The 26,624-nt window shown below is 47.3% G+C and overlaps 1 protein-coding gene across 6 annotated transcripts in view; it reads right to left on the bottom strand.

Moving 5' to 3' along the window:
* TRPC4 (transient receptor potential cation channel subfamily C member 4) overlaps positions 1-26,624 on the bottom strand; it is a 76,439-nt gene that overhangs the window by 21,421 nt on the left and 28,394 nt on the right. For 4 of the 6 annotated variants that reach the window (XM_032955231.2, XM_032955228.2, XM_032955233.2 and 1 more), the window contains exons 3-5: positions 16,798-16,860; positions 5,365-5,883; positions 3,388-3,724 (exon numbers count right to left, since the gene is read on the bottom strand). In XM_032955231.2, coding sequence (XP_032811122.2) covers positions 3,388-3,724; positions 5,365-5,883; positions 16,798-16,860 — 919 coding nt within the window. The remainder of the gene's footprint in view (positions 1-3,387; positions 3,725-5,364; positions 5,884-16,797; positions 16,861-26,624) is intronic. The other 2 variants (XM_032955229.2, XM_032955230.2) reach the window with 2 other exon arrangements.

Genomic DNA, 26,624 nt, shown 5'->3' with positions numbered 1-26,624 from the left:
GGGCGCAACACAAGCGTCCGTCACCTGATGACGAACACTTGTGTTGCGCCCGAAACGTCGTGATTTAATTTATTTTATTTTCTACCTACGTGACTTTACCGAAAGAACCAAAGAGTATGGACAACAAACTAAACATGCATGACATGTAAGGCAAACCAGGGTTTCAGTGTCGAGTCAAGAACACGAAACAAAGAGTCGTGTTACAGCAACAACCCCAGACAGGAAATGTCACCTAGATAACGTTATATACCAATGGCCCTAGTGTTATTGGTGAGCGCCTATTAAGGCCGGCACTGCATATGAGGAGAGTGTTGTGTGGTGTGAACCACTCCTATCTGCCTGTGTATACCGAGTGCGAATGTTCACATACAAGTTCTGTACTCGTTTTAAGGCTGAGTCGACCTGAAGAAGGTCGAGAACCGGTTCTGATACTACTTGCCACTGACCTCGGCAAGGATTCAAACCAAGGCGACTAGATTAATGGCGCAGTAACTCCCCATAACACGGATACACAAACGATGAATGAAGACTTGACAGTCATACGCTGGTGCTAACAAGCGCCTATTAAGGCCATTAGGGCAGATACATGGGTGGTGGGCCAGCACCACTCTTGTTTCGTGATTGTGAATGTTCACATACAAGTTGTGTACTCATTTTAAAGTTGAGTTGACCTAGTGGTGGTCAAGGACTGGCACTGTTACCCATGGCACTGACCACTCATGTTATACCCATGGCACTCACCACTCATGTTATACCTATGGCACTGACCACTCATGTTATACCCATGACACTCACCACTCATGTTATACCCATGACACTCACCACTCATGTCATGCCCATGGCACTGACCACTCATGTTATACCCATGACACTCACCACTCGTGTTATACCCATGGCACTCACCACTCATGTTATACCCATGGCACTCACCACTCATGTTATACCCATGGCACTCACCACTCATGTTATACCCATGACACTCACCACTCATGTTATACCCATGGCACTGACCACTCATGTTATACCCATGGCACTCACCACTCATGTTATACCCATGGCACCCACCACTCATGTTATACCCATGACACTCACCACTCATGTTATACCCATGGCACTCACCACTCATGTTATACCCATGCCACTCACCACTCATGTTATACCCATGACACTCACCACTCATGTTATACCCATGGCACTCACCACTCATGTTATACCCATGATAGCGAATAAAATCCATGCGGCCGGGATTATGGTGGTGGCTATGCGCGTGGCCTGTAAATCGGCACCGTGCAAGCTGGGGTTGGTGGATCGCTTTATATGTTGCAAAAACTCCCTTCACCCCCGTGGGCGGCGAGGAGGAAGCTCGTACCCTGGTTCGCCAGGAGAAGACAGAAAACCAGCAAAAAATGTGGACTCCACCTGGGAGAGAGTGTTCCCCTTCCCACGTGGTATTTCTCTAAGGGTGCTCCGGTTTCCTCCCAGTGTAAACGCTCATGAATTGGCCGATAACACCTTAGGGACCATCCATTTAGTACGTACGCATGGAGGGGGGAGGGTGTTAACCCAAATGCGTACGCTTGCGTATGGGGGGTCTACTGACAATGTACGTAAGCATAGGAAACGGCGGGGGGGGGGGGGGTGAAGCCTCGATAATAATTCGTCAACATTGGCCTTCAAATGAGCCACAGTTCAGTTTCTTCAGCGGTCAGACCACAAGTACTACCGGGAGAAGTGGGACTGTGGGAGCGGTGTCACTCTTTGTGTTCCACCACCGTACCCCTGACTGCAGCTATCACGCAGCTCAGCAGAATAAGTGGCAAAGGTACGCAACTTAATTCTTTAATGCAGCCGGCGGTGGACTATCTGTTTGCTTCAACACGATGATAATATTATGAATCCTTGATCGTTTCTGCGTGGATTAAACATCGGCCGTTCTATAGGAAATTGGTGGGGGGGGGGGGGGTGGGGGGGGTGCGTCAATCGTACGCACGCAGGTGGAGTGGTGGTGGTGGTGTAAAAAGTCCGCGTGCGTACAGGGACGGGTAAGGAGGGGTCAAGTTTTGACAGATTTTTTTTTCGCGTACGAGCTCAACGGATGGCCCCTTAACATACAGAGGCCCGCAGAGGCTCGGCCAGTTTTTATTTTGGCGCCGCCGGCTCATCGCACGGCTGCCGCCTTCCCTGCTCGTTTGTGGTTTTTCCTCCTGGTACCCTCCGGCGCGCTACAAGTTGACATTATTGTCGTGCAGTGCGCGAAACCGCCACACTTCTCGCTTCCCGCAGCAACCGCCATTCGCCACTAAGCTGCGGTGACTTCGCCACGGCGCCTGTGCCAGGCTTATGTGCACTTGAAGGCCTTCAATTCGCTGACCACGAATTAAATATCCCCGAAAACTAGCGGGAACTCACCAACAGATCTCGAAGGATAGCCATATATATATACCGAAGGGGGAGGTGCCGTTAGACAGCACGAGGCTGTGGAGGTCATATCAACAGCGGGCATGCTGCCTTTGTATCCCCAGCGCCTGGGCGTTACCCACCACATCAAGTACTCCCTTTTAAGACCGAGCGGACCTAGCGGTGATCCGAGAGACGGGTGAGATATCACTCGCCGCGGCTGGGAATTGAACTTGGATGACCGGGGTTTGTACTGTTTGCGGGCACCTCTGAGGTCCTGGATGTCACACAAGGCGGTGGTTGTGGTTTAGGAGCACGCCCGGACGTCTTTGTCTGCCCAGTGCTGATGTTTACGTACCAGGTACTCGTTCCAGTACAGGACAAAACAAAGACAACGCCACGCACGCGGCTCCCATTGTCGATTGTGCGACACGTAAGGCAAAGATGCCGCTAATTGTGTGACTAATTGACTAATTGCTCTCAGCGTGACTCACGCGCACAAATCATTGCTCAGGCCCCCCGCAACCCCCCCCCCCCAGGCCCCCCGCAACCCCCCCCCCCCCCAGGCTCCCCACAACTCCCCCCAGGCCCCCCGCAACCTGAGGAAGACCGCTTGTGTTGCGATCGAAACGTCGTGGGTTTTTTTTTTGCTTTTAATTTTGATTTTTTTTTCTATCTACGCGACTTAACCGAAAGAACCAATAATTATAGGCATGCACAACTTACTGTTATTTTACAGCCCTTCTGTAATCCGCTGCTGGAAGAAGGTCTCCCCCATACACAACGAGTTGGGGCACCGTCGTTGTTTGTGACCATACTTCACCAACCCCCCGGCTCAGGTATCGACTCTCGTCCGCCGATGCCGTGGCCAGAGGAGTTCGTGAGAGCACAGAGGCGCCGCCCAATCTACCCCACAAATATTTACGCCACGCACGAGGAGGAGGAGTGGGTGGGCGGGGTGGGCAAGCAAAAGCTTGAGAAGGCACGAACCTAATATCCAGGGCAGGATCATCCACTCGACGAGCGTCGGGGACGGGCCCTGCATGTTGGGGTCGGTGCGCGCGATCTGCTGCGACGCGAGAAGCAGCAGGAAGAGGAAGGTGAGGTACGACGCCGTGTGGCAGATGAACTTGATGAAGGGCTTCCTCAGGAAGAAGGCCATGCGGCTGCGCGGTGCGAGCAGGTAGCACACGGAGAAGAGCGGGAAGAGTAGGCCCAGCGTGGCGCACGTCACGAGCTTCACGGCCCAGTGGCGGCGCCGCCAGCCGGGGAAGCCGTCGTACCACAGCGACGCCAGCAGCTGCTGGCAGTTGGGCTGCGCGACGAACTGCGGACGAGAGACGACAGAGGACGAAAGACGACAGAGGGGGTCCGCGTGAGCTCCGGTGTTGCGTTCAGTTTGTCGGCGAGAAAAAAAAACAACAACATTCCCCCGACGAGGCTGCTGGATGATGGCACTGGTGGTGTTTTTTTTTTTGGCAAGAGCCCTCCATGAACACCGTGGAGCCCATTCATAGCAGCCGAGCAAACATTGTGATTTTTTTTTTTTTACGCCATGATATTCCATCAAGGTGGACTGAAGGTCATGCAATAAAATACATGGATTCGTTTTGCCATGAACAAATAAAATAACGTTCAGGCCCATCAGTCTTCAGGCCGACAGGCTTTTCCTTGATATAGAGGGCACCAGGACTTGCGACGCATGCAATGAAGGTTTACCAGTGTCGCCATCCCAGAAGAGCTATTAATACGTGGTGGCAACAGTCGCAATGCTGCCTCAAGATTCTGGGAACAATCCTCGGGATTAACTATATCTCACAAAGTATCGATCAATGGAGGCAAAGCCAGGCGATACTTGGGCAGTGGGTTATACCAAGAGACAGAAATCAAAGCAGCTCCCTACCCAAATTAATTGAGGGGTCATGCTCATCTCCATTAATGGCTTTTAACCGGTGCTGGAAGTTCCACATTTCCATGGCAAGCAACAGTCCCTCCGTAAGATAATGCCTGTCGACCATTCAGCAGTGAATAATGCCAAAGCACCGATTTTATTTTTTTATTACATATCAATATTTAACAGCTTCTAGAAGATATTAAACATATGGAAGATGCACAGATGAGCTCAAATAAGCAGCATTGAGGGACAGACTACGGAGGTGAATGAGTACTGCTCATCCTGATGACAAAACTTTATACTCACGGATGCGTGGGGTCAAATGCAGGGTCACCAGAAAGGTTTAGCACCAAACTTTAAGTGACGAGCGTGATACTTTACTCCGTAAGCAATTGCCAAGGCCATGGCATTTTACAGTAAACTCAAATGGGACCTAATTTTCACGGTCAAATGCATGTTCTTTAGCCACATTGGCCGGAAACTAGAAAAAATAGGGTAGTTTTTCTTACAATCAATGGGATCCACATAAAGAGCAGCAACGGAACTGTCGCCAGCATAAACTCAATGCGAGGTTAATTGAGAGACGCGTACATTGCAAGCATTTGCTTCTGGTTTAGATTATTTGGCTGTTACACATCTTCAAACGATAATCCACTTTGTTGAGCTATCATTTGTGGCCAGGTCGCTTCTGAAAAAAGAGCTATATAGCTCAATGGTGCCTTACCTGATTAATGTAGAAATAGTTTAGTTCATTAAACCCGGCGAATGCGGTCGCTTAAGTCCAGGGGTCGGCAAGCAAAATAACAAGAAGAGCCATTTGTTTTCAAAATTCGGTCAAAAACTCAATATTTCAAGAGCCGCAACGCAATGTGAATACAAGACGGTTGTCCTTAATAAAACAACATCACGAAGCAATCCTTAAAGAGCCGCACGCGGGCTCCAGAGCCACGGGTTGCCGACCCCCTGCTCCAGTCGGCTTCTCGAAGGCTAAGCAAGGCCGAGCCCGCGCGTCGCGCGCTTGGACCGGCACGTGACGCAGGTAGCCCAGACGTGCGCGGGCCGTGGCTGCGCACCTCCTTCTGGTGGTACTTGATGGCGAGTTTGAGCCTCTCGAGGTTGAAGGCGTCCGGCGCCTCGGGCGCGCCGTCGCTCTCCTCCTTGTAGTTGAGCACGATCTCCAGCTCGCGCGTGCTGCGCGTCTGGTCGAGCAGCTCCTTGGCGAACTGCTTGCACTGTTGCGACAGCTCCTCGTACTCGGCCTTGAACTCGTTCTCCACGCGGCTCAGCTCGCACAGCTCGCAGCTCAGCGTGAACGCCGTGAGGAAGGGGTCCTCGCTAGCCAGCGCCACCAGGCACGGGCTGGCGAGGGCTCGGTACACCGCGAGGCGCGAGCGCGAGTGCCGCAGGCCGTCGGCCTCCGAGCCGGCGGCGCACTGCAGGCAGGCGCAGCGCACGGCGTGCGGCCGGGGCACCGAGACGCCGCGCGTCAGCAGCAGCTTGATGAGCTCGTAGTTGTTGGTGTGCGCCGCCAGGATGATGGGCGTCATGTCGGGCGTGAACTCGGACGAGTGACCCTCGGCGAACTCCGGGACCTGGCGGCAGCGATAACACGCGCGCGTTAGGAAAGCGTCCGCGCCGTGAGTTCTGGTGGTCGCGATGCACCGACTAGGGGAGGGCCCACGGTGTGGTACCCACTATGGCCCCCATGACTTCGTTACACACGGCCCAAGGCCACTTTGAGGCCTAGCCGCATCTTAAACGGCCGAGCAAACTATATTTTACTTGTTGTCGCGAGCAAACTAAGCCGCACTAATCGGATGTTCGACAGGGGAACGTTTTTTTTGATCTGGCAACAACGCCGCATTCATGATAATTGGAGCGTGCTCGGTGAGTTCTGTCACAAGAGCTTGTTTAATGTCTCCTTGGCCTTTCTGTGATTATCAACCATCAGGCGCATGCAGCATCATTGGTGGTGTTCATTCTCATACGAATAGAAAAGATTGGTAATCGTGCAAATGCAGCCAAGAAAGGGCTGGAGCTGAGAAACACTCCACGGTGATGTGTGCAGTACAAGGTTCCATTGGTGCCTCATAGTAAATTACCAGCTAAGATCGCCATGAAGTCATCCTCATTCATCAAAGCCTTCAGGGACACGGCATCGAGCATAGAGCCAAGTGAAAAAGCATCTGTCACTATTTTTCAGGTGAACACAGTCATGCGTTGCAAGCGGAAACTTAACGTCTCACTTAATATATTCCGGATCACGAGTAGACCGAGAGTTGGCCCATGACGAGTAGGGCAACAGCCTTGGCAAAGATGTATACTGGCTGTGGTGTCTGGGGTGATGGAATATTTTCTGGGTAACTGACCCCGGACAAGACCCGGCTGAAGTTAAGCCCCGGTTGTAAACCGTGCGCTTTTACGGAGGCCCGCCGACCCCCTGAGGATATCTGTGCTGAGCTGTGTCCATACGAAATGAGAGAAAGTAGCAACGCAAACACCTCGGCGGTCCGCGACAGAACCACGCGCTGCCATCAACAGCTGGCGACGGCGCCTGCCCTCATCCCTCCCGTGTCACGCGAATGCACGCACCGCGTACAGAGATTACGGCGCCACACACGTGACCCCTTCACCGCTGGGTGCCCCCCACTCCACCCCCCCCACCCCGCACACTACCAATTATGCTTCACATCCTACGGTCACAGAATGACGCGGCCACCTATAATGCAGGGTGCTTCAATTATTTTTTAAACGGACTATGGGTTTTGCATTCCGTTATTCCATTTGTACGCGGTACCAATTCTTATTGATGTCGCTTCTCCCTTGAGAAGGCGATGTACAGGGTGCTTCAAAAATGTTTTAACACTTCTGAAAATTTGCAACAATACCACGTGACAATGTGCTGCTGCCTCCGGGCTCTGGGGACCGCCTGGTGAGGATTCCAGGCCACGTGTTGGCAATGATGGCGAACAAGTGGATACTCTTTGACTTTTTGAAGCTCTTAATGTGCATTTGTTATTATGTAACGATGTATTATCCGTTCTATTTCCATTAAAAACGATAGTCTCGTGTAAGTGTTAACGTTTTTTTTTTTAAACACCCTATATTTTTTGGCTTTTATCAGGAACTAGTGCTCTGAGTCGTGCAGGCTTGGCTCTGAGCAGTGTGGGCTGATGCATTCCAAAGACCGCTCAAGTGATTGTTGGAGCTCCTGCCATCCCCATAGGGACGTGGCATGACGTGACGGCCGTGCAGAACGTGTGCGTAATGCGTTTACGTATTAAATTTAAAGTGCAGTGTATTGTTTGAAATGTTGAGCATTGGTTCGTAATAATAGTCATAATTTACAGTCGCTTGTCAATCGAATGCCAGACGATTTAACTCGCCCGGCGATGCGAGTTGCATTCAGGATTTGATATGTCTCATAGCACGATGAGATAAGCACTGTGCCACTACTTTCCCATATCGGTTAAGGCAAGAAGCCTAGTTTAAAAAAAAAAACTATCGCATACATTCGAAACAGACCCAATTAAAAATTGGCCAAACATTGAAGCAGGACCTCCTGTAAATAGTTTTTTTAGGCTCAGTGAGGCTTTCACATTCATGGTGTCTGTTTAAAAATTCCATTAAAAAAAAACCCTTCCACATCAATAAAATATTCAACAGCCTTATTACAATGTGTTCATTTGAGGTAATAATCACAAAACTCAAACTACACTTTCAACCCTGTCAAATTATCTCAGAAATACTTTTTGTATTTGCATCCGAGGAAAAGTGCCTGTGAATAAATCATCCATAATCTCGGAAGCTAAGCAGAAATTTGAGCCTGGATAGTGTTCGGATGGGCGACCACAATGCATGCTAGGCTGTCATAGGCTGCTATGTGACTGTGCTGCATGGTGAGCAGTGGGGAGCAGTGCAGCAAAATACATTTTTGTATTGTACTTCTATGTTACCATATATATGCCCCCCTCCAACCCCGCGCTGAACAGCGTGGTGAAGTATGGTCAAATAGCTCCCACGACGTGGGGAGGCCCTCACCTCCCTCTGTGGACCGACAAAAATGGCCGCACGTGCAGATGAAATTGTCCCCGAGAATTGTATAATTTTTTTTAAAGGAGGTCTTTCTATCGAACGTTGATGCAAGGCCACGACTTTTCTCCTGGCTGGCCATCATTAGTGCCACCGCCTGGATAAAACCCCGTCTGCAGCACGGGCACATTTCGTTCTGATCCTGCCTAACAAGGGACAAAGGAGCGTCCCAGATGATCGGGCTGTCGTCCAGACATCACGCACGATGGCAAAAGAAATCTACGGAAACCTGTGTCGTTCTCTGGCACGCGCGCGCGCGTGTATGCACACACACACACACGTGCATGCATCATTCGGTGGACAGCGAGCTATGAATAACTCCTCCGCTGCCAGGGTCATTGCTGTGTTCATGCATTCGCATGAATGATGATGAGCATGGTTTTCACACAGACGAATGTAAGGAACCACTTAACCACTTTTGTAAATAAAGGGGTCACACCATGTAACAGAATGAGCGGTGGACATCGGATGACCCAAACGGGTTCTTGAATGAGGTATTTTGAGTTGAGACAAAATCAAAGGTTAAACTTCAAGCGGTCAGTTTAACACGTAGGCTTTCGCGACCAATATTATTCATAATAACGGTTTTTGGGTTAGATCGCGTTTATTTATAAATGTGTCGTAACCCTCCACCACCCGACACGGCCAATCAGCAAAAAAGTGTCACGTTGACAAAAGACAAATAATTCACTACTTTAGCCCACCGGTGTCTTGAAGAGTGAATCCACATTTACAGTTTGAGTACTGTAAATGTGGATTCATTCTACGTGTGTTATGTGTTATACTTCCAATTAAGGGGGAGTGGTGGTGCAGTGGTTTGCGCACAGCGCATTCTGAACTCAATGACCTGAATTTAATTCTTCACCACGGCTAACATCAGTGATGAGTGACAGCTGAACAGGTCCTGGGACCTCTCATTCACCGCCTACACCAACCTGGACCGATCAGCACGGAAATGTAATGGGAAAAATAAAAACCCATCATTGGGAGACCGTCCAGCAGTGGAATTATAAAGGGATGAAAAAGTGTTACTTATAAATTATTACTTTAGTTATAAATAAACACTAATGTTGTGACAGTGGGCTTTAAGGGCACAATTTACTTTGAATGATAAATAAACCGAATGCTATAAAAATGCAGTGACACCTTTTCAATGATCAATAAACCAAAACGTAGGAATACAACCAAACTGTAAGCGTACTAAAAAATCCAATCACGAAATAGAATGCTATAAACCACTGCGCGTCCTACCACAAATGAACCACAATGCTGGCACACGCCTCAAGAAACCCAATGAACACAATGCCACTGTACAGCGCTGCGATGAGGAACGCCAAACCCATCGCGAACGTCGAGACTCGCGCACGGCACCGGGGCAGTGCCCCGAAGCCAACGGGCAGACTTTGTGAGTGGGGGTAGCTTGATGTCATTCCCTCGGCGCATGTCTCGGGCTTCTAGACCGTGGTCTTACATGGGAAACAATGTATGTAGCGTTCGCACGGTGGAACAGTGCTCCATAAGCGCGCAGTGCTTATTTGTGGGCGATTGTGGTGGCGGGTAGTAATAATAATAATTACGAAATGACTATTTGCTTGTATTTTGCTTGGTCGCTCTAAGCTGTTGGGCCACAGTTTTTTGTGATTGATAGAATGTCATCAGCTTCATCAGCCATGATCAATCCATCGCTGGATGAAGGCCTCCCCAAGTTGTCTCCATCTGTTACGATCCAGCGACGTTAATCCTCCACCCAGAACATCATTTCATCGCTCCATCGCCTCAGTGGGTGCACCGTCATCTCTTATAGGTACGCGTCCTGCCTAAGTCCATTTCCTTTTCTAAACAGTGTGAAAATGTATACTCTTTGGTTCTTTCGGTAAAGTCACGTAGGTATAAAATAAAATAAATCACGACGTTTCGGGCGCAACACAAGCGTCCGTCATCAGGTGGGAAAGCATGGCCTGCTGCTGATGCAGACTGTTTAAAGGTTAGTGTGAAAAGGGTAATTAATTAATGTTTATCTCCGAATCTATGTTTTCCTCTTTCTGCCCCTCAATGTAATTGCATGCACGCATCTACGTGTTTTTTCTCTCGAGCATTCATATGAAAAATGTAATTAATTTTGTTGGCTACTCATCATTTTTCTCTGTCCACGTGACTTTACCGAAAGACCCAAAGAGTATTCATCAGGCGTAAGCCTATTGAGATTAACAGTCTTATTTTTTTTTTAAATATATATCTGTGGAGAGCAGTGTTAATGAAAAAATACTGTACAGCAGTATAAAATCGATGCAGTGCAAGAAATTAAACTCAAAGAAATATTTTTTTAAATACAAATAGTTCCCCCCCCCCCCAACAATAATACGAATCCTAAGCAGAGATTTCCAAGCGTAATACATGAAGACTAACATGAGGGTAATTGCTAGGCAGTCAAGCCAGCCATGTGTTCTGTGGAAGGCTGCTCGTGGGGTTTATTTTTTTCCAGGCGCAGTGAGAAGTCTTGCAATGACGACATCGGCCGTCTGTGCCTGCGCGTGTAATCAAAGAGAGTGGCCTCAGTCCCTTAGTGGAATTTGCATTACTTTAATGTAAATATTCCCAAAAAAACCCCTGAAATCCTTGCGTTCAACCCAAAGGGTTTTCTTTTGTTCATGAAAGATCTATGAGAAAAAAAAAACATGTACGTACCACCTATAGGCGCTGTGCAAACAGAGCGATCACTGCTTAGTTATATCAGTTGAGTGAATTAATTAACAGCAGGAAATAATTAACAGGCTTGCAGATGGATCGATCGATGAACTGATGGATGAGTCTTCAACTAGAGGGTCACTTCTACTGAAAGTGATGTGTACGAGTGTGTGTGTGTGCATTCTCCAGATAATGCGCAACCCTCTGATGGGCGTTTAAACGTTCAATACCGTCACACCGCAGAGTTCTGAGTTAGGACCGCAGCGTGCCAAGGGGAAACAGATGCTCCCGTGCACTTTTTTATGCTGCAATGGGAAAACACGTGATGGGTGTTCTGATGGCTTTGCACATGATGTACCTGATACATGGTTGATGGCGTTTCAAATATATTTCGGTAAAAGCACCAGCTGTTTCTTGATCCAGCAGGGCACGTGTGGTGGGGTAAAGTGTAGGTGACGTACACCTCTTTCAACATGTTTGGTAACGTGGAAAGACGAGGCTACAATACCCCTCGAGTGAAGGCCCTTCGGCACAGCGACTGCAAAAGCATGACATAGCGGGGGTGCTGCTTTACCTGCACCTCTGACTGGCTGGCAGTGGCGGCTCGTGACTGTGATTCATTGCCTTGTCGGCAAAGGGTTAGTGGATCGCGTAGATTTGTGAGACTTCTAAATCCGCTGGGCTGCTAAGTGGCCGTGAGATGGAAGCCATGAGACAAAAGCACCTAAAGTGAGTCGTGAAGCCATCAGTGTGAACATGTGAATGTTATCCCATCTTATGCGCACGTTTTCTCCAGGCACTGTGGTGGGAAGGCAAGATTTTCCATTCATAAAAATGAGTACATCCCATAGCCAGGATCGTTTTCTAGATTATCCTTATTATTGACTTGCTGGTGTCACCGTGTCACTTTTGTGCAAAGGACAGAGGAAATGGCCACTCACAAATTGCGAATACACAATTGCATAGGTTTGCCACGTGTCCTGGTTTTTCCAGGATTGTCCTGTTTTTGAGGAAGTCATCCGGTGAAAGGCCGAACTCTTCCATGGACATTAAAAGTCCAGATTTTATTCAGTTAATTTAACAATAATAAGAATAATACACCACTCAAGACAATATATACATTTAGTGCTCCACTCTTCTGGTAATTGTGAAATATTCTTCTTTCCATGATATTTCATGGCTTTATGTATCTCAAGAGATGGCAGCTCAATGCTTACAAGAAGAATTAATCACAATTATCTGGGGCATCTGCATATTATTCTGTGATGTATTCCTTAAATCCAGCTCTCTGGAGGCAAGGGTTGTGAATTATGTAAACATCACCTTGTGTCTGTGACACACCAATCCCCAGGGCTATGAGGTGGCTGTTATTATTTATGATATCATTATTATTACGCTCGTTTTTTCCCCCCAGGATTGTGTCACCGAGTCTCAAAACTATTTTTCTGCAGGCTCCTGCCAAGTTTTCACAGTAGGGGGGGGGGGGGGGCGATGCTGCTGCTGTGTAATCCCCAAATAAGTAACTTGCAGGTATGTTTTTCAGCATTGAGATATATCGCCAACACCAGCAACATTATCATGGTGATCTTTTTTTGCCAGTATCAAAGTATGAAAAATAATAATAATAATAATAGGTTTTACCCTTTGTGGCATATTAAACAGTTGTGTTATGTTCAAACGCCAAATCGATACAATCCCGTTACTGCATTAACCACACACGGTACTTGTGGTGGACATGCCAACAAACTGATAATATATGCATAGCTTTTGTCGGTTTATCATAGAATATCGTAAGGTAGAGTGTTGTAGATGTGATCAGTGACGGGGAGGTTGCGATGGGTGGCGCACGTGTGTAAGGGTGAAAGGGAGAGAGGGCAGATTACCGAGACGGGCAATGAAGTGACACCCAGAAGGAGGGGCAAGCATACTGAGGAGAGAAGACCTGAAGGCAGACGGTGGTGGTGGTGGTGAGACCGTACGAGTGGCCCTTAAAGGTCGAGTATCCACTTTACAACAACTGTCGTCTCCAGCGGACTTAAAAAGTGATGGTGGGAGGTGGTGGCGGCGTTAGTCAACACGATCTTTTGAAACATTACAAACAGGGCCCTCTGTAACATGACTTCTGAGATTCGTTTGAAACTTCCCTCAGTAAATGAATGGATGTTAACGTGTCTTACGGACTGACAACTACAATCAATGCCTTAACTACTGCAGACGTGTGTGTAGGACAACAAAAAACATAACTCTCCAATATAATTATTGTAAGTATTAAAATGTGTTGCTTAATATTGTTCTGAATGCATCATCACACAATAACAGTATGCTGGTAAAATCTTGCTATAATAAACAAAACACTCCATAATTGATTGAACAGAGTTTGCAACGAGAATCTTACTGACACAATGCAATGTAGATAATGCATTTAGGCAAGTGTAAGACGGAATATGCATGCTATGTGCCTGCTCATAAATACATGTAATAAAGCGCGTGTGAGAAAAACAACAAATAATTGAGATGATCCTAGGAGTGGAAATATATTGAGTAATTGCAATCAAGGGCTAAAAATACAACTTAGAGCCACAGCTATGAAAAACATAATCCAGAGAATCTGGATTTTTAATATTTTTCCCACACTGCTCTGTAAAGGCGATGACCACAATAAAAAAAAATCGAAGAATAAAACGAGACCAATCAATCACTTATATTCAGCTTGTGTCAGCAGCCGGATTATTACTTTGTGCCGTTTTGACCAATCTCGACACCAATGTTCAAAGGTGACCCGTGACCACAATCAGATGCCTGGAATTGCATTTTAGGTCAAAAGGTCACAGGGCAAGGTCAGAACACTTGAGAGAATGTTCCTGAGAGAGGCTGCCGATGCCGGGCTGGCTGGGCTGGCTTGGTGGGCAGCTTGATTTGGATGGGGAGACGAAGAAGCATTCTAAATAAAGGGCACGATATTGTGTTTTTTAAGAGCTCTTTTTTTGGGTCTTTCCAGGACTGCCCCTCTGAATTAAATCAGTCATGCAGGCCACTATGAGACACTGCACACCAATTGTGACAGTGAAAGTCGATGCCAAGACTCGCAGGACTCTGATTGATGTCCGACTGACTGCGCATGCATGGAGCCTGCAGTCACCACTACCACCACCGCCACTGCTACCACCGAAACATTTTCTATCATCATCATCATCATCATCGCCACCACCACCAAAGCCACTCACACCACCACCGCGACCACCACCACCACCATCATCATCACCAATATATATGATTATCGCCCGAAAATGAAAAGGAACCGTTAAATTCGCTTTGATCAAGACTTAGTTTTGTAGATATCTCGAGCGAACGCATTCAACGCTGTATGCATTTAGCATGATCTGTAGCTGAAGTCGACACCGAATCCAGGTGTTGCCATCCATTCTTAAACGCTCATTGCTGCACAGCCCACATTACCACCCAGCTGTTGGCCGTGTGGCTCATCATTGCAAGTGTATCCATTAGACGCACAATGATGCATTGCAGCTTAGATTAAAATCAATTATGCTCGCAAGTGCATAAAATCACGTGCGTAAAAATGTAATTACGCACAATCGATGCAAATCACATGCAAATGATATGCCGTTACGTTGAGGCTAATGAAGCGATCAAAACTGCACCAACGAGATAACAAAAATATTGAGAAACAATTGAAACAAAACGGTGGGGGTCGTGGTGACACTGGCGGTGGTGGTAACATTGAAGTGTCGAAGGTGGTGATGGTGGTGGGTGTGGTGGTGGTAGTAGTGGTCAGGGTGATGGAAAGGTGGTAGTTGTGGTGAGGGTGGTGGTGATGTCGGTGGGAGTAGTGGTGAGGGCGGTGGTCGTGGTGGGAGTGGTGGTGGGGCTGATGAGGGTGGTGATGGTGATGATGGCAGCAGTTGTCGTGGCAGTGGCTGTTATTATCACCAAATATGATATTTCGAATGGAATCTCTCGACCTATATTTGTGACGTATATACATTTAAATCACTAGCACATTTTTTACACCGGTGCGCAGTATATGTGTATATAGAAAAAAATCGCACTTCTGCCAATTATTTTCCCGCGATTCGCAACCCCGGTCAGAAAATCTTGCGGGGTGCGTAAAAATCAGTTCTCGTGATGTCGAAGCAATCGGAAGGCGAATGTCGTCAGCAGCTGAACACGAAGCTTCACAGTCTCTTGCCGTAAAGCAGCACCCAGCCTGATGACGATTCCTAACCCTAAAGCATTTGGAAGAAGAATAACATGACCCCAACGCTCTACTTTCCGTACTATCCATTCGCAGTTCAAGAGGACGAGGATGCTCCAGGCCAATCTCAGGCTCGTAAGGCACGCAAAAAAGCAGCAGCAACAGCTGCTGTTGATCCAGGCGCTCGCCCTTCTGGTCGACCCAAAATATCGCGTGCCCCGGAACCAAATCAACGGTCAATATTGACCTTTTTTTTTTAGCAAGTCTCAGAAGACTAAATAGCCTTCGAATGACGTAAAATTTGCGACGGGGTCTATTAAAGACTGATACACATTTTTGCAGATCAAAATTTTTATTTTAGACTGTTTTATGAGGCGCGGTGTGTTAAGGTGCACCAGTGTACTGCTAATACGTCCACGTGTACTTTAAAAAATTATTGCAATTTTATATTTCCCATTTAATGTAGAATCAAACTATTCAATAATCTTCCAGCTACATCATGATCCACATTAACCCCTTCTGGGTTGCTGGCCACATCACAGTCTCCCCATCATACCAACCTCATTCCTAACGGGCAACATTTCCTCCACAATCGCTTACAATGTGAATACTCACCGAGTGGGATGCCTGCAATTAGTCACTCCACCAGGGCTTGATGGATTGTCCTCATACAGCATTGTGATTGATTCACGATTCAATATTTTTTTGTTCTCGTTTATACTGTCTGGTTTGTATTGTCTCGAGTTTGTTGTGTCTTGTACATGCAGTTTTGTTCGCTTTATCAGCTTGCCACTCTTATCACGAATAATGACAATAATAAATAAATAACACTACTACAGAAATGTGTATATGTATGTATGTATGTTGAAACTTTTTTGCTAATCGGAAGTGCTGGGGAAGGATAACAAACTAAACACAAAAAGCACTTCTAAAGAAATGGGTTTTCAGTTTAGAAAATACTTACAAAAGTGTTGTAAGGAAATGTGTGTCACTGCAAGTTACCCTAAGCCACACTAGTTCAAGTTAAAAACTGTTACGATTCAGCGTGCATGCCAAAATCCCCAACAGCTAAACTGAAGCAATTTATCACAGAGACTTATTGTAGCAAGAGAAATGTCCAAAGCCATTTGGAACAGCTGCCATTTTATATATATGTAAGATTTGTTTCATTTAATATTTTACAGTTGCAATATTCAATGTTAGTCTGAATGACAAAAACTGCTCTGTGGATTTTATTTTTTCATGAGCAATGTGTACAGTTTTAAATTAAACATGTTTATGGCGAGGCTGCTGTATAGGGATGGTTTGGCCTTTAAGCAGGCTCTCTGTCAGCCCTTCCCGTGCCCTCCCCCGTCCCCCAACGACGTGCATTGAAAGGAGATTCACAGCCCCTGGATGTTTGGAGAAAAAAAAAAGGCACTGACCGAGAAGGCGTCAGGAGAAAGAATAAATTATCCTCCAGCAAAGGCAGAAATATTTGTTTCACTGCAGAAATTTGATTAATCAGTGGACCTACCACCAGGATGTCTGCAGCTCCTGTCCTTCTTGCCCCAAGCAGACTCCAAAATAGCCGTTCCTGCTGGCAAAATGATGAATTTAGAGACAAACGATGAGGGACCCGCACGTAAAATCCGGGCAACGGTGTTAAATTGTACGTCGGTAGGAATACACCGTCAGAATCATCGCTAGCGGGCGGAGGAGGCAAGCTTTAGTAATTGCAGGCGGACCTACGGTCCCTTGCCAAACAACATTTGCCGAACAACGACTTAAAGATTGCTGTGGAAGGCAGGCACAGGCGTTGCTCATCAAATCGGCTTCGGCACACTAGTGAGGCCCATTCGGGAAAGTCTCACAGGTTCAATGACTGGGCAACCGTGTAGCAAATTGCGGAAAATGTTCTGTTACACGCAAGTGGTGTTTTTTTTTTCCCCCAATTGTATTTATCGCTGTCACGTCACGAGGCGGAGAATCCATTTGAAGCTCTCACCCAGCAGTGCACCCGCCGATGTTTGAGAGTGTCTAGCAGAAGCGGACATCACAGAACCACTTCTGATGTGTCCCTTCAAGTGACCTCTGATCCTCACTCGGGGTGCATATTATCACATGCTCTGCTGCAACGAAATGTTTGTTGTATGGTAGTCAAACCGATATTTTTTTCTAATTCTCAGAGCTGGACTCTAACCAAATGCAGGGGAACAGATTTAATATGGTGGGTTTCCTCGCTGCCGTCTTTGATGACCAGGCTGAGACCATCAACTCACTCAACTTGACAGGTCGCTTTAATGACAAGCTGCTCCTTGGATTCAAATCCAAGATCTTAGCAGTGCCAGTTCAGTGCTCTGACCTCTTGAGCCACGCAGTCCGCTTTAAAGCGTTTGTTTTTAGGATTGCATTCATATTCAACGAAGGTTCTTGTACACTATACCATTTCGGTTAACATTTGCGCTTGTGGTATAGAACGCAATTGTTAATCGAATCAAAGTGATTCTTATGCTTGCAGAACCTACAATGAACCATCCGCGAAAGAATCGTTTAATTATGATTTACTCAAATGCTGTAAAATGAATGCGCGAAACTACATCTACTAAACGTTTAAACGGAAATGTAATACCGTACCTCAATCATGGAATGAGTGCTGCAATGATTCTTCTTTTTCAAAAAGGGAGACAAAAACGACGTGTCTCCCTTTTCGATTTGAAGATCTTCGGGCACTAAACTCTAGAAGTTTTAGAGGCGAACCAACGATTGAGGAAAGGCAATTCCACCGTAGACCACATACACACTTTTTTCTTCTTGGTTCTTTCGGTAAAGTTACGTAGAAGGGAAATAATAAAAATAAAACCTAATAAAATATATTACATGTTATTTTATTATTTCCCTTCTACGTGACTTTACCGAAAGAACCAAGAATATGAATCCATGCAGTCACGAAAGCTCTAAATCAAAACACATGCACACTCTCAATCAACTCCTGAAAATGGCATATGAATATCGACGCCACTATTGCCTGGCCTTGAGTTGATTATGAAAAGGAATTCGATTAAGCGGAAACGCAAGTGGTCATCCAGCGCTCACGAAACTGAGGTGTTGATAAGATGTCATGTTGACATTGCCAACGCCACTTCGAAGGAACTGCTGCGTTGAGATTGCGCGGAGAAATTGCACAAATCACAAGAGGAAAGCACAAATCACAAGAGGAGTCAGGCAAAGGAGACACGTTCTCACCGAGGATATTTACAGCGACGTTATTCGACATCTTCTGAGAAAAATTAACTTTCAGAAATGATGGCACAACGTAAATTCATGGGGAAAAGAATTTCAGTCATTTCGGATTTTGCTGTGAAAATTCATTACGAGAAACGATTGCAGAACTTGACGAAGGAGGCTGCAAGTTTTGGACTTGAGATAAATAAGAGCAAACCAAAAGTACAATCTTTGGTTCTTTCGGTAAAGTCACGTAGGTTAAAAAAAATCATAAAATGATTTTATTTTCTAAATCATAAAATGATTTTATTTTCTACCTACGTGACTTTACCGAAAGAACCAAAGAGTATGGATTCCTGCAGTCACGAAAGCTTCAAATCAAGATCAAAACAAAAGTACTCGATATCGTGTATAAATGTAACGAAATCTCCAGATGCTGTTTACATCAAAAGAATGAAAGCTTCAAATCTTGAGCAGTGACCACGTGAAATTAAATTAAATTCAACAAACACAATACGGACAACATAACTGTGAGGTTCGTGGTAACACACACGGTAAATTGTTGAAGAATCTGTTTTGAATGGACAGAGGCAGCATTGGGGCGTGTTGCATCAGTGCGGATATCGATTGAGTGTCATCTTCCTGACGGCGTCTGTTATAAACGGTCGAGTAGTGTAACTTGAAATGTGTGGGCAGTCGGGTGTTTAGCAGTGGAAAGGGAAGGGCATGACCCAAGAAAGCCATGACATAAATTGTGTGGACAGCCCACGGTAAAATACACGAAGAATACCAACCGAGTCGAGAGCAGCAGGACAGCTCGTGCGAGGTATGCAGCATTACAAAGACAAAGATAACGATCCCCCCCCCGTATAGCCTCGACAGACTGTTGGGGCAAGTGCCTTTAGCGAGCACCCATGGAAGACCGGCACAGCACACGACGGAGTGGGTGGTCAACCACCACGCCGGGCCGCCTTTAAAGGCTTAAAGGTTTGATTTTTTTTAAATGAAATATCACCCCGACTCAAGGGAGGTTTCGAAACATTGGACAGCACTGATTCAATTGTGTTGGATTAAGACATCAGGAAATTAAGACCAGAATGCCCAAAAAATGCAGCACCCCCTTAATTGATCGGCGGGAATAAAACCTAACGTTCGCGTTTTTACCACTCAAGGGCAACAATCCACCTATGCGCCGCACACGGGATGATTTTATCGCTTCGTCTCCGCGGCGGGCGTGCTCGCTCAGGAGCGCTCCTCGCTCCGGCCGCCGATCTGCCGTTGGTCTCGACCACGGAGCGCCACTCCTTCTAGCCACGTGTCCAGCCCAAGATCCCACGTTCGTTGCGGTCAATGTGTGAGTTGGGAAGACCTTCATCCAGCACTGGATAGATCACGTTTCGCTTGTCGTCCTTGCCACGCACCTCCGATTAGCACAGTTGGCTACATACGGTGCGAAAGCAGTTCAACATGCTGCACATATTTGGCTGACGTCGATGATGATGACTCGAGAGCAGGTTGACTCAAAAGCTGGGCAGTGTGCGAACGTCAAAGTTGGTGCATAATGGGCAATGATAAAGAAGACACCACATTCCCTCACAAGCTGCTGTGTGCGCTCAAATATATGAGAAAAAAAACCTCCTCCTCTTGTCTCACTACGGACTTCATTTAAAATTCCCCATTTCAACAACAGCCACCACAACAAAGGCAATTATTATATCATCAGCGGGTGAAGGCCATCCCATGACATCAACAAATAAAAGGTCATCTGATTGCTGATATACATATTTTTTCTTTGTCAAATCCTTATTGCACAGATGTGTCTTCAGGTGTAATTAAAAAAAAAACAACTTACATTGAGTTGGCGGATCTCACAAAGGGTGTTACATTTAAGGAGTTCCACTGGTTAGAAGCATCAGCAGGCGTTGTGACCCGGGGGAGCGTTACTACTCAAGCATCTTGTGAATGGAGTACTGTATACGACTTGGGATACAAACAGAGTGGAGTTCAGTCAAGTAAAAAGGAGCAAGACCGTTGAGTGCCTTGTTACTTAAAAAAAGCAGAACCTTGAAATCGGGCCCAGAATGAACTGGGAGCCTATGTGTAATGTGGACAGATTTTTTTTGAGAATGTGTGAACACTCAGGGGCAAGCGGCATGCTGTACAACTTAACAATGTCGTCGCGGATATTGCTGTAATGAGTGCATTGCAGTGATCAAGTCGAGAAGAATTGAAGCAGTGGATTTAACTTCATTGCACCGGCTGAGGAGAGACAGGGTTTGAGTTTGGCAATATTTCAGAGATGGGAAAAGAAAGACTTTGGTAGCAAGTTGGGAAGAGCAATAAAGCAAGCCCTCAATGACGAATGTGGGGAAGTTAACCTTGTAGGGTTGGTGTCGGGAGTCCAATATAATTGCCTCAGTTTAGACTGGGAAAGTTTCGTGGCATCCAATATTTAATATCTGGGAGACAAGCTGACAGCACTGTCAAGTTAGAGACCTGATCGTACTTGACTGAAAGATAAAATTGTGTCATTGGCATAGAAATGAAAGCTCACCCCAAACTGCTGACTGACGTTGTTCAATGATAGCGTAATAATCATAGAGAACAGTTGAGGGAACAAAATGGATCCCCAAGGGACACCGCATACTACTCTTGATAGTAAAGAAGTAGACCTCCCCCCCCCCAACCCCCACTGAGACAACAATGCCACCTGTTTGAGGGATGTGAGGTAATTCGTCTCAAAGCAGTGCTTGAAACTCCCAGTGTGCCTGAGGGGCGGTCGAACAAAATTGAATTATCAGCTCTGTCAGAGGCTGCCCTTGAGTCTAGCAAAAAAAATAAGAACGTACTTTTTGGCCAAAGGCACAGGAGTTAATAAGTCATTGACAAGATCCGTTTTCTGTGCTATGAGCTGGAGGGAGTCCAGATAGAATTTTCTCATATAAAACTTTGAAAGTTGAGGACATTCTGAAGCTGATCTGTCTCCACATCCCCACATATTAATTAAAAAAAAGATCCATTAGCCATGACAGCAGCTTTGCAGATCAATATCAATCAGCAGCGTTTATTTAAGCAAGCAAACTCTGGACCAGATTAAACCTCCTGGGTCTCATCAGCAGAGTCAGTATTGTTAAACAAATGTTGCTGGATTATCAGGTGTAATTGGCAAGAACACTCCATGTAACCTATGGGACCCCACTTTAACACAAAAAGCAATACATGTGGATAGGCTATTTTGTGGGCAAAACTGTAAAAATGAGATTGGGAAAAATGACGTTATATTTTGTACGTTTATTTACCGAGGAAAGCATCACTTTAGTCTCAAGACTCGTTGACAGGAGGGTCTTGTTAAGTTTTCACAGTAGGCGTGACGTAGCTGCGTATAAACCTGGTTGAGTAATTATTGGGCAATTCTTCAGCATTGGGATCTTTTTTCCCCCCAATACCAGTTACGTTGCATTTTTCTTTGGCTCTGGGAGGAGACTGGAGAACCCAGAAGGAACCCATGCAGAACAGGGTGAGGACATCAACCCCACATAACGAAATTAAGACCACACATTGCGACTATTCATAGCATTGCTGAAGGATAAAATCATTGCATACCTAATTATAACAAAATATATAACGGGTTGATTTTTCCAGAAATGTCTCTGCTCTCAAGGAGGGTCAGTGCCTGAAACAGCCTCATATAATTTGTTCTACTATAGGGCAGTATTTATGACGAACGAGGTGAGTCAAAATAAATAAATAATGCACATGTAAATATAATAAATTTCTTTCCTACTTTTAATGACATTCTCAGGTAACAAACCGTAGGCGCTTTACTCCGCCTGCGGTAATGTGGCTGCTGTGTCGAATACGTGTCGCGTGTCAGTGCCTCGTATCGTGTAACATTTGAAAAAATTGTGTGTGCACTCGTAAGAACCCGCCATCTGGCTTCCCTGGTTTCTATTTCTAGTTTTTAACAGCCTGTAACTGCGTCCGTAATCACGTCAAGAGCGGAGTGGGGAGTTTGTTGTTGTTGTTGTTGTTTTTCAAGGGAGTGCTAAAAAGCGGAGATCAACTTGACCTTCACGTTTCATGAAAGGCATGTGTGGTAAAAAAAAGCACGTGTAAAAGAAAATGTGTAAAAAAAAGTTGGTTAAGAGTGCCTTTGAAATATATTAACAGGTTAAATTAAATGCGATTGAAAGGTGTTCTACACACCTGATGGATATCTAAAGACCAAAACAATAGACCACTTGCCTGACGGGGTACGTACGCAGACGGACAGTCAAGAAGTGGGCTATAGGCCTCTGATTGGTGCAAGGAGGCCTCAAAGAGGATTAGTTATGGCCAGATAATTGAACTGATTGGTTGAGAAATTCAAACGTAAAAGGCGGGAAAAGGAGGGGAGACTGTTGGGGTAACGGTTGACAACGATTGGAGAAGGAGGACGAGGATTGGCTGAGAAAAATGGGGTAAGTGAACCTTCGCGAAAGGGGGCTCGAGGGATCTAAAAAGGGGAGAGCACGAGGGGAAATGACGGTTGGAGAGAATACGAAGTGTAGGCATCAAGAACCGAAGCCGGGGCCTATGAATAGCGTTGTGTCCGAAAATATGGCTCTTAATTAGAAAGCAAGAATGTGTCGGCATCACTACAACCGGTGTCAGAAGTGGGGTCTCTGACGAATGTCGCACCCAAGCCAACGAAGGAACCCACTGGTGACGTCCGATGATGAAGAGGTCTTCATCTAGAATGTCTGGGACAAAGAGGACCCGGAGACCAATCTCGGGGACGTGAGAGAGGCTGTGGGGGCGCTGGTAGTGTCAGAACAGGGGCAGCCGCAGCAACCGGAGCATCCAATCACCCGAGCGCTGCCCATGACCCAAGGATGGGAGCGGCTAGAGGGACGGATCGACTGCCTCACAGACGTGGTCTCCCAGCTCGTGGTGCAGCTTGCCGGAGAGTAGGGGAGACTGGGAGCGGTGGAGATGGTGGTGGGAGAACCGGCGGTCAGAGCCATCCGGCCGACCGCTGCGGAGGCCGGGGAGCCAAGGATGCTCGGAACAGCGGTGGCGGCCAGGAAGCCACTGCCAAAGACAGCGCCAGTGGCATACAGGCCTCACCGGCTGGGGCCGGTCAAAGAGTTTGTGGCAGCAGGAGGCGACTGGGGAGCCTTCACCAGGCAGTTTGAAGCCACATACCAGGCATTGGACTGGACGGAGGAAGAGGCGTTGAGGTTACTGCCCACGACTTGAAACGATGAAGCCCTCGCCATCTTCAAGGCCATACCGGCAGAGCGAAGGGCCATGCGGAAAGCAACCTGCCGCAAGATGGCTGAAATTTATCAGCCGCCATCCAACACAAAGAGGAAATTCCAACAGCGCAAAAGAGAGGAAGCAGAGTCGCCCCTCACACTCTGATGGCGCTCGGGTAGGCAGCTTACCCTCGGCTGGACAAAACGGCGATGGATTCGTTTAGTGATGGAGAGAATGCTGGCCTTGGTTCACGAGATGGGCGTTGTACTGCCCATAGTGGAAGAGGAAGTACAGACCTCCTTGTGGGTAGCCCGGTGTCTGCGGGCACAAGAAGAAATGGACTAGCGGATCTGAGTGGTGGCACGTATAGATAAAGGTGCTGGGGCACGGTGCCTGAACGCCCAAGCTGCAAAACAAGGGTCGCCCCGCCCGTCACGGTGGCAGTTGCAGGCAACGGAGAGCCACTGAAAGGAGTGGTGGCGGCGGTCCACGGGTGGACGAGGCCCAGAGGGACGACTCCACAATGACCTCGGGGTTGGGGGCGAAGAGGGGAGAGAGTGACTCTACGGCAGGGCCCATCCATCACCTGCCATCGTTGAGGCCGGCCCGGGCGCATTGGGCGTAGATGCAGGAGCGACCCTCTGCCATCAGCGACGACAGCGTCCGCCTCTTCATCGGCGACCGCTGCGCTGCAACACCAGGCGAGCCTCGACACCCCAGACACCCGGCTGGATAGTTCATCTCATGCATCTAGGGAATCATCACCTCTCACCACCTCCACCGCCACTTTTGATGTACCATCAGAATCGGTGAGCGTCGGGAATAACGGAGTCGCGAAATCCCTTAAAGAGGGTCGGGGCTCACTCCTGCACCGGTGGCTCGAGTCGGGCAACCCGTGGAAGAAGCTGGCTCAGCGGGTCCTAGCGGCAGCCGCGGGGACCTCGGTTGTGGTGGGTTCTGTAGAAGAGGTCTGCATTTTGATTTATACGGGGGCGTCGGTCACTATTATTTCCCACTTGATATTTGACTTGCCACCGTCTAGTGGCCATCGCTTATCGCCGGTCTCCAGCACGTACGTGGCGGCAAACAGGTGTTAGCATGGGGATTGTGGGGCAAATCAATGCGCGGGTGCAAATTGGGGAGTTCGCCTTGTCGGGACACATATTGGTTTCCAGCACGTTAGCCATTCCATGCCTGCAGGCAACTGATTTCTCCGGATACTCACTTACCAGGGTTGGATAGAAATGCTGTCGGGAACTCGTATTTTTTTCCTGCAATCGGTGGGCCAGTGTATGCAACCAGGGTTGTCTGTGCAGGCGCTGATCAGTGAATCCGTGACTGTACCTCAAGCCATGCTGGTACCATTACGATACCGAAAACCGCTAGTGACAACATGGTTGGAGAGAAGATTAAGTTCAAGAATCAAGAACAGAAGAACGGGCCTAGGAATAGCGTTGTGTCCAAAATAAAGGCTCTTAATTAAAAAGCAAAAATGTGTGTCCGCGTCACTACACATACGTTGACAGATATATGATCTATTTACACAAGGCTTAATTTTTCATTGATATATTGCTGCTCGCCCATCACCAATAGCAGGGCGAGGGACATGGAGGAGGGGGATGGCGAGGGAATATGTTCCGGAGCTCAAAACTCGGACAGCTCCAATTCAAATTAAGCTCTGCGTTAAAATGCAGAGTATGTCAACATTCTTTTGTTTTAGAGAACGCAATTGATTTTGACAATTGAACTTTATGGCGGCACCCCGGGGTACCATAGTACCCTGGCTCTCGCATAATGTCCGTGATGCAGTCATTTGTATTAGTCTGTTGATGGTCGGCGATGCGGCAATCGACTCATCTCGACGAGCTGTACACTACGATGCACCACCACGGTGCGTACGAGCGTTCAGGGTTTCAGCGTAATCGTCCTCGCTGCATTTCGACATCGCGGAGTATGGCACTGATTTCGGATGGATTGGTACCCCAGTCGCGGAGTTAAGTACACCCCTGGAAAAAAAAGTGTCCCAGAAATAAAATATTTAATTGCCTCGGCCATTTAGTATTATTTGGTACCCTGGGCTACCGCCATAAGGATCAATTGTTCAGGTGGAGGACAATTTTTTTTTTCCAGCCTGGCTCCTTTATTGACCGTGTCGAGATCATTTATCCAGGACGCACAAAAAAAAACAAAGATCCCCCGTATAGCCTTAACAGACTATTGGGGCAAGTGCTGTTTGCGAGCACCTATGAAAGCCGGCACGACACAAGAGGGGGTGGGCGACCAGCACCACGCCCGGCCGCATTTGTCTCCCTAGTAGCGATGTTTACAAATCGACCTATGGGAGGCCCAGGATCCGTTCAGATAATCGCCAGTGGTGTTGTCCGTGAGCGGGAATCGAACTTGGGTGGCCGGGTTCGTAGCGCTGCGCACTAACCGCTCCGCTACCGCTACCCAAGACACACACACACAACACACGCACACCTCCGATTGAATAAAATGGCGCAAAACGCTATATTTATCTATCTATCTATCGTGAGCATACAGAAAGTCAGACATTGTGTTCGCGTGTCCCATCGCAGAGACAATGCCGCCACCCCTTACGCACGCAGCTTAGCGAGGGTCCTAGTGACGCAATGCCGCATTTCATGCGCACTGGTAGCGCGTTGTGCGGGGTGAGTGGAAAATAAGCGCATAAATCAGGGCACAAAGGCGCAATGTTCGCGGCAGGTGTCTGCGTAGGAGAAAAAAAACCCCAACACAATCTCATTAGCGCACGTGGCGCGAGTGAATATATTTGTTTGGTTACAGTGGGCAACAGATGAACCGGTGTGCGGAAGGCCGGCGATGCAAAGGTGTTTAACGATCTGAATGGCTTCTAATCTTAGAGGTGCCACGTGG

The sequence above is a fragment of the Petromyzon marinus genome, chromosome 16 (assembly GCF_048934315.1).
Source record: "Petromyzon marinus isolate PM22_M1 ecotype Great Lakes invasive population chromosome 16, UKy_Petmar_22M1.pri1.0, whole genome shotgun sequence".
Classification (NCBI taxonomy): Eukaryota; Metazoa; Chordata; class Hyperoartia; order Petromyzontiformes; family Petromyzontidae; genus Petromyzon; species Petromyzon marinus.
The sequence above is the reverse complement of the archived record's forward strand: the minus strand, read 5'-3'. Positions and strand labels throughout refer to the sequence as shown.